Below are 8,428 nucleotides of genomic sequence, written 5' to 3'. Positions count from 1 at the left end.
GCCAAAGCTGAAGATAGAAGGAAATTTCTATGTTTCTTCTATCTAGCACTGTATTAACTAATAGGACAAATGACAAAATCTTACAAGGTTCCAGCAAGGGTATTTATCTAAACAGGTATGTGTGTTTTTACCTTAACTAATTGATGGGGAAAGGATCAGGGATCAAGTCCACTAACCCTAACACTGAAATTTTATTTCCTCATCCAAAGTACCACAAAAAGTCATGAAAAATAGAGATCCAATTAGAAGACTCAAACATTAAAAATAGCCACCATTATATTTTTATATTTTATATTATTAAAATAACATTTTAACTTAAATATTCTATAAAATGAAAACAAAAAGTTTGTGAAATTTCACTTAGTAGCTTGGTGTTCTTACAGTGAAGTGATTAGTCTCCATATGCTTTTAGAGGCTTGCTTTATTTATTTGCTTCTTGATTCATTAATTTAGGGTTAATTTTTATTTTAAACAATATCTCACTGTAAAGTCCTGGCTAGCCTGAAATTTACTGTCTAGCCCAGTTAGGGTTTGAATTCATGATCCTTCTCTATCTGCCTCTTAAGTGCTGAGATCACAGGCTTGTACCACCACACCTAGCTCAAAAGCTCTATTCTTTTAGAAAGATCCAGAAATTTCCTAGGCCCCATTTTGAAAAAAGAATCTATATTTGAAGTTTTTGTACATTGTATTTAGAACAGAGTAAGAGGCTGGAACCTAAGTAACAACTTCCATATTAACTTTTGTTATAAGGAAATATCACGTATTCTTTAATATAATTTACAGACAATGCATGCATATTTTCTCTCTCATGTGTCTCTCAACTTGACCCACTCATTCATACACATGTGCACATTCTTGCTTTCATGAAGGAAAATAAAGACAAAATGATCACCTTTAGTTACCCCTCATATTCACCAGGCTACCAAGGTCTGATATTTGTGTTATTTGTTCAGCTGAGTTTATTAAAAAATCAGGATGCATTAGATACATATGCCAAATAGAATGGGATGTGAGAACTGTGTCTACCTCCTACCTTCTCAGTTCCCCAAAAGCATGGGTTCATTTCCTAGGCCCACAGAGGCCAGCTGAGAGAGCAAGTATTTAAATGCTCTGAGCTTTAGTTTCTTCATTGGTAACTGTGTTAAGATATCAAGTAAACTCGGTGGATTCAAGGCACCTTGTATACAGATACTCCTCAACTGCTAATGAGCACATGCTCCTTAATTGATAAACTTATCTCAGAAGAGGTCTGAACTTACTGCTAGCCATTACTTTCACAGACTTGCCTGTTTTACAACTATATGGACAGGTGTTTGAGAATATAAGAAATTAAAACAGAAACAGGAAAGCTTTTTAGTCCATTTTGCTAATTAATATGTCAGAGCTCGTAAAGAGGAACTCACTGGCTTTCTTCAGTACTGCATCATCTTAAAGAGCTGGGTCAGCAAAGATCCCTGCAGACAGTCAATACATATTAAAACAGTTCCAAGCAGTAAATCAAAACAACAGAAAAAGGAGACGACACAGTAGAAAAAAGAAGCAAAATTTATAAGCCCTTTCTGACTGCATACAGAGATGCATTTAACTCTTGGTTGAAGTTCAGTTCAGTATGGAGAGGAAAAATAAGAATTCTTCATCAGATTCCTTTATTATTTATACTCTGTATAAGCAAAACTAAACCAAAACTTTTAAATATTAGGTGCCAAATTGATTTCATTTTCTCAGGATTCTAATGATTCCTCAGATTATTGAAGTCATCTTAACAATTGTTATCTTGTTTTAAATGTATTTTTCTGTTTGTTTGTTTTTTTTTTTTTGCCCTGAATTTCTAGAATCTGAATTTTATTCAATTAATGAGTCAGGGAAAGATGTTAAAAACATTTTTTTTTCAAGGCTCAATAGAACTGTGATGTTTTCTTAAAGGAACTGAACAGAAGATAATTTATTTCTCAGTTCTCTGGGTAGGTCTTAATATTCCATAGACATAAAGACCTCCCATATTTGGAGAAAACTCCCACAAGCTCACAAACCTCAGTAAGGTAATGGGACAAGATGTGTTCTTAGGGGAAGTTCATGCAGTAAGCAGGTTGTTACAGGCACCTCAAGAATAATGTGTTGATTCCAGAAGGGGTGGAGGGAACCTGTATTTCGGGCCGAAAATTATAGAAAGATTTATCTCACCTGAGCCTTTGATTTGATCTGAGCTCTGAGGCATCAACCACTTAAAGATTAAGCCAAGGAAAAGATGCCAAAAAACTTGTCACAAGATTGGGATGCACCCAAAGCCAGACCAGCAGATGAAACTTGGCACAAAATGGCTCTCTACTCACTGAGTAACTGACTCAGAAGAAACCTTAACTCAGATGAATTTATTAAAATGTTGAATATCATCCCAAATAAGAAAATGGATTGCATATTTAGGTCAGTGTATACAATTCAATTTGCTTTAACTTCCTGATAGTCTTTGATAATGTTAAAATTCTCCACATTTCTGGAATAGAGAGAAAGTTACTCTTCTTTGTAAAAAAAAAAGATTCTGAGCTATTACTTAAATATTCTGGAGAGGATTTTGGTAAGGAGAAAAGACATTGCAACAAAACTTTGAAGGATCCTTTGAATATTGATAAGACAAATATGATTATAAAACTTTGTAAGTTAATATATAGGCTGATAATCCACTTAGTGGCCATAGATTCACCTGTAAAAGATTGACATGACAGATTGACCTATCTACCTACCTATCTATCATCTATCCATCTATCTATCTATCTATCTATCTATCTATCTATCTGTCTGTCTGTCTGTGTATCTATCATCTATCTATCATCTATCAATCATCTATCTATCATCTATCTATCTATGTATCATCTATCTATCTATGTATCTATCTCTATCATCTATCTATCAATCTATCATCTTATCATCTATCTATCATCTATCAATCATCTATCTATCATCTATCTATCTATGTATCATCTATCTATCTATGTATCTATCTCTATCATCTATCTATCAATCTATCATCTATCAATCTATCATCTATCCATCTATCATCTATCAATCATCTATCTATCTATCTATCTATCTATCTATCCCTATCTATCTATCATCTATCAATCTATCATCTATCTATCTATCATCTGTCTATCATCTATCTATCTATATATCAATCTATCTATCATCTATCCATCATCATCTATCATCTATCTATCAATCAATCTATCATCTATCTATCTATCATCATCTATCATCTATCTATCAATCTATCTATCTATCAATCATCTATCTATCTATTATCTATCTATCTAATCTATATATTTGTCATTTTTATATCACCTGTTTATCTACATCTGCTCTAATTTTTCAAATTGTTTAACTGAAAGAAATTGTCAGAGTTAAGGGGGCACATAATCCTTTGTTGTTAGCATAACATCACTACCTCCATCATCAAAACCCCACAAGAAATCCTTCTGCAAGAATACAGAACGTGTATGGGAGCTGTTACATGAGATAGGAATGGCTGAATAAAACCATTATTTAAGACTAATTTTCCAGAAAAGTAAATAAATAAACTGGCATGGGGTATATTCCTGGGAGCATATAAATTTGTAAACTTAGTCGCATATGTTTCTTTAATAATGCTCTGTATTTTCTCACAGTGTCGCTAATGTTTTACAGGGTAGATTCACTCATTCACTGTAACACTGGAGTATATAATTTTAGTGGTTTGTTTGGCCTTATTCATTTTATGACACTTTTGCTCCAAAATTATCAACTTTCTGGTTGATTTTTAGCATTTACACTGGTTCAGCAGATGTCCAATGAAACACTTTATGATGTAGTGATAATATAAAAGATCTCAAGACAGAAGGACAGTGAATGCTGAAGTGATGACACATTAGCAACAGAAGTCTTTTTTAAAACATTTGGTATATTTTAACAGTAAGGTTCACAGGATATAAAGATTGCAGGTACTGTTTCCATTGCTAGCTGATGTAAAGTTGCCATGTGGAGTTTTATAAGGAATCCACCTGTCAGCTATGAAATTTTTTGATTGTTGGTCTTTCAAAATTTGTGAGATTATAATATAGTTTTGTAGAGTATTTTTTCATTATTATCTTACAGCATATCATATTTAAAAAGTCAGCATTTAGGCTTAACTTAAAAATATAGCAATATGCTAAATTGGTGATCTCAGTTAAAAAGAATGACTATAAATTTTGATTACCAGTTAATGGTAAATTGCTTGGAAACTAAGATTAAAATAAGATTAAATTTCCTAGAAATAACCAGAAAGCTTATTATTTACTCATTTTCATAGTCAGGTGATCAGTATTCTTAAAAATCATATAAACTTTTGGCCCTAAATCCTAAGTTAGTACATAATTTGTTTTTAGTCTTATAAATATATGTAAGTGAGCTTAAATGTTGGCCTATGCAATTAAGGTGAAAATAATCAGACTGGGGCTCTTTGGTTATAAGCTCTTCCTTCTCAGATGCTAAAAATATTCCTAGTAGTAAAGAATTTAGTGGAAGAGGGTGGTAGGAACACACAGTATATGACAATGTATTGTTCCTGCAAAAATCTTTTTTTTCAGTGTGTAACCGTTTAGGCTCTTTATGAGAAAGAATGGGGGAGAGGGGAATTCAAGAGTTGTGAACCACCTCTTCCCTGCTGTAAACACTAAGGAAGCTAGAAAAAGAGAAAAGAAAATAATAATCGTAATCTTGCCCTGGAACATGACAGAGGTAATGAGGCATCAAGGCCACTTCCTGCTGGAAAGATAATTGGCACATAAACATGGCAATGGGGAAGAATTCTTTGTTTCAGAACAGGAGGAATGCCAACAAATCACAACCCTTCTGCAGTTTGGAATGGCAAGTCTAAGAGTCAAATGAATATTTGTCTACAAAATAATGCAGCCCTAGAGGAAGGGGATTACTGCAGGACTTGCTCTCTTACTAACTTTATGTGTTTTCAAATAATGTGCATAAATGATGCTGAGAGCAGGACAAAGGATAGAGGGCAGTCTACTTGAAAGTAAAGAAAAGGTTTGGGATTTATACATAAAGGTGCCTCATACATGATAGAGTCAGACCTAGGAGACCCCTAGAGACCCAAGTGACTTCCTGAAGAACACCAGGGGAGCTCATTCATGGGGGAGAAGAGGGATAATACAGTCATTTCTGGCACAATCCCTTATGACGACAGGCAAAATACACAAGCTTTTTTTTTTTTTTTTCTGAGAAAGAAATGACTGTACCTTTCTTGGGAATGCTCTGTCCTTCTGTTTTAATATGAAAGTCATCATAGGGAAGAATTTTGAACTTTCTTGGTTTGTTGAAAGTGTTCATCTGGCATATAAGTTTAAGATTTTTGGTTTTATAATTATTATTTTGGAAACCTTTCTTTCTTCACTCAAACATTTTGAATCAGCATGCATTATGCTACTGTGCACACAGCCAAGCAATAATTCATCTTTGTGGAAGACAGAGACATCTCATGTATTAATTAGAAAGCCTTTCACTGGCTCGTGGGTAGAAACAGACTCCAAATGCTGCTAAAACACAGCCAGCAATTTCCAGGAAGAGGAAGAGCTAGCCAGTTACAAGGCATTTCTTACCTGATCGGTGATCAGCCAATGACTGAACTTTGCTTTCATCTGGCACTAAGGAGAAGAAATAAAAGAGAGAAGGATTAGACCTGCCTGTAAATCAGACATTTTAAAACAATAAATTAATAGAGATAACAAATTAAATCTTTCCCTGGCAAAGATGTGAGGGATTTTTCTTCCCAGCCTACCCAAGGGTGCCTTAATTTTATCCACAGATGTTTTAAAGACAGCTATGAAGAGCTATATGTTTATTATGCCTTCTATGAATATAATTTTTATAAAAGTTTTTAGTACTTTCAGTTTCTTAACTGGGTTGTTTCTCTAATGTCTATAAGAGGAGAAACTGAATTAAGAGGCCTAGGGGTATGTAATAAATAATAAAGCTCCTTGAGCAATAAAGCCATATATATTCAAAGTTCACAGACCAGGCTTCTATATCTGCTCAAAAGAGAAAAAAGGGAAAGATTCATATTTTTCCAGTGAAGAAAGGATGAGCATATGCAATAAAGGCATTCAACACAGTAGACATTAGGCAACAAAGGACAGAGTTCTAGGGATGGAAAACAAATATAGTGAACTCCATGATCACTCAAGATCCAGCAGTGTCCCCAGTTTAAAGGCATGGTGCAAAATACTTAGGAAAGCCAAAAGGCATGGAGTTTGGGAGGCAGAGAAGTGAGGAGAAGAGAGTTATACAAATTCTTTCTGATATCTTCAAAGAACCCATCAAGTCCTCAAGACCGAGAAAACCAACCCTAAATAAAAGGAAACATTTGAAGTTCACACAGAGCTAAAAATAGTGCCTATTTACAACAGAGTGGCAAGCTTTATAGTTCAGGGGTATCATTAGAAAATAATGACAGGTTATGCCTTAATATTGTGATAAAATTAGCCCAAGATTAACACAGCTCTCATAAAATTTTTTTAAAAGCTCTTGAAAGACACAGATTACTAAAGCTTAAAAATGTAAAAATACACAGTATGAATAGTGAAATAATTTTTAAAATTTGTTTTTATTAAATTTGTTGTATTTCACACAGAATATCTCAAACAATCTAAACCACCTTTATAGCCCCATCCCCACCAGCATCCTCCCATAGCCCCCCCCATATGCTCTGTCCTGGGTGTTAAGGCCCACTCGGTCAAGTCAGTGTCCCCAGATGTTCCCCAGTGCAAGTCCATCAACTTGCCATCTAGTCAGATCCTTCTCATCTCTCTATTCAAATGCCTATCATTTTTCTTTCTTTCTTTTTTTTTTTCTCAGAGCATAGGGTGGGGGCTTATTTGCAGAGGAGTGGACGCTGCCCATTTACGGCTGCACTGGAAAGTCCACACTCAAATATAGATCCTGTGACTTCCCAACAGCCACAGAAAATAGTGAGGGGTTCCTCCTGGCATTCTCTACTTATATATCCTTATCCCCTCCCCCACATGCAGCTAAGGTGGACTGATCAAGTGGGAGGGGTAACTGACTCCCCCCTTAACTCCTTGATGAGTGTGGGAAGGAGGTGTGACTATAACTTGCCGGCATAGTGGTCAGAGCTAATAATTAATTTTTAAAAATGAGTTTGTAAGTAAAACTTACAAAGACAATTCTAAATTTTCTCAAACATTTAAACAAGAAATATAAATTCCAAAAAATGCTTTACCAGAAAATATAAAGGAGAAAAGATTTCCCACCCTATCTCATAGGACTCTTACTAAACTGATACTAATATCAAGAAAATAAAGTGTGTGAAAACTATTACCAATATCCTTCCAGAACACAGGCACACATTTTTTGTTTGCTTTTTTTCTTTTTGTGACACGGTACGCTCTGTAGTCCCAGCTGGCCTGGAACTGACTATGTAGACCAGGTTGGCCGCCATCTCACAGAAATTCAACTGCCTCTGCCTCCTGAATGCTGGGATAAAAAGGCATGTGCTAGCTACCATGCCCAGCTAGGCACAAAATTTTTAAACAACTGTATGTGGATAACCAGATCACTATCCAACAGCGGGTGTACCTTTATTCACCATTTGTCAATGTTCACGCTAGTCTACAAACCTCTGGTACTAAAGGACTGAAACAAGGTGAGGGGAACTTGAAAACCAGGAAGCCCTCCTCTACCTCCCCTAACTAGGCTGCTATCAGAGTAACATGTCTCTTTCCTCTGTCCACATCAGTCATATTTAATGGACCCAGTCATCGTACATAATCATCCCCTCCCTGTGACCTCCATTTCTTGGCTTTTTCTTTACTTCTAAGATAAAAACACTGCATGCCTGTAATTATCCTGCTCTCTAAAGCTCAAGTGTCTTGTTACACTTTTGGTTGCATTTGTAGTAGGGAGGTAAGTTAGGTAGTGCTGGTTAGGCACTGACAGTGAGCCAAATTCTTTCCTTCTGGTGTCTAAAAAACTTGTGGTAGAAGCTACAGCATAAGAGGAAAAAAATGCCGAATTCATCATGATAATTAAAAAATAACAAAAATATTTATTGAACACTTGCAATATATAAGTTCTATACTATGTATTTTACATATGTTAATTATTTAAACCCTCTCAAAGATCAAGGAAGATGAGGGCTACTATATTTACATATTGGATAAGAAAAAAATCCCCAAAACTGGTGTGTCAGTTTCTTGGCTAAAACTCACAATGTCCTTGGGCCTCTTAGCAACATACCCTGCTCCAAAGGCCAAACATGTCTAAAGTATTTGGGAGCTTTTATCTAATCCTTAAAAGATTTTATGGTTACCTCTTCAGAGGGGGGAATGTTAGAGTAGCCAAAAGCCCCATAAAAAAATAAAAGGAGTACATAAAAAAAAGG

The 8,428-nt window shown here is 35.2% G+C and overlaps 1 protein-coding gene across 3 annotated transcripts in view; it reads right to left on the bottom strand.

The window, feature by feature from the left end:
• Window positions 1-8,428, bottom strand: part of Pard3b (par-3 family cell polarity regulator beta) — a 1,142,550-nt gene that overhangs the window by 381,393 nt on the left and 752,729 nt on the right. For all 3 annotated transcript variants that reach the window (XM_017801393.2, XM_017801395.2, XM_029569916.1), the window contains exon 16: window positions 5,628-5,672. In XM_017801393.2, the coding sequence (XP_017656882.1) occupies window positions 5,628-5,672 (45 nt within the window). The remainder of the gene's footprint in view (window positions 1-5,627; window positions 5,673-8,428) is intronic.

Source organism: Nannospalax galili, unplaced genomic scaffold (genome assembly GCF_000622305.1).
Source record: "Nannospalax galili isolate Female #2095 unplaced genomic scaffold, S.galili_v1.0 scaffold281, whole genome shotgun sequence".
NCBI classification, from domain to species: domain Eukaryota; kingdom Metazoa; phylum Chordata; class Mammalia; order Rodentia; family Spalacidae; genus Nannospalax; species Nannospalax galili.
This window is presented reverse-complemented; position numbering and strand designations above follow the sequence as displayed.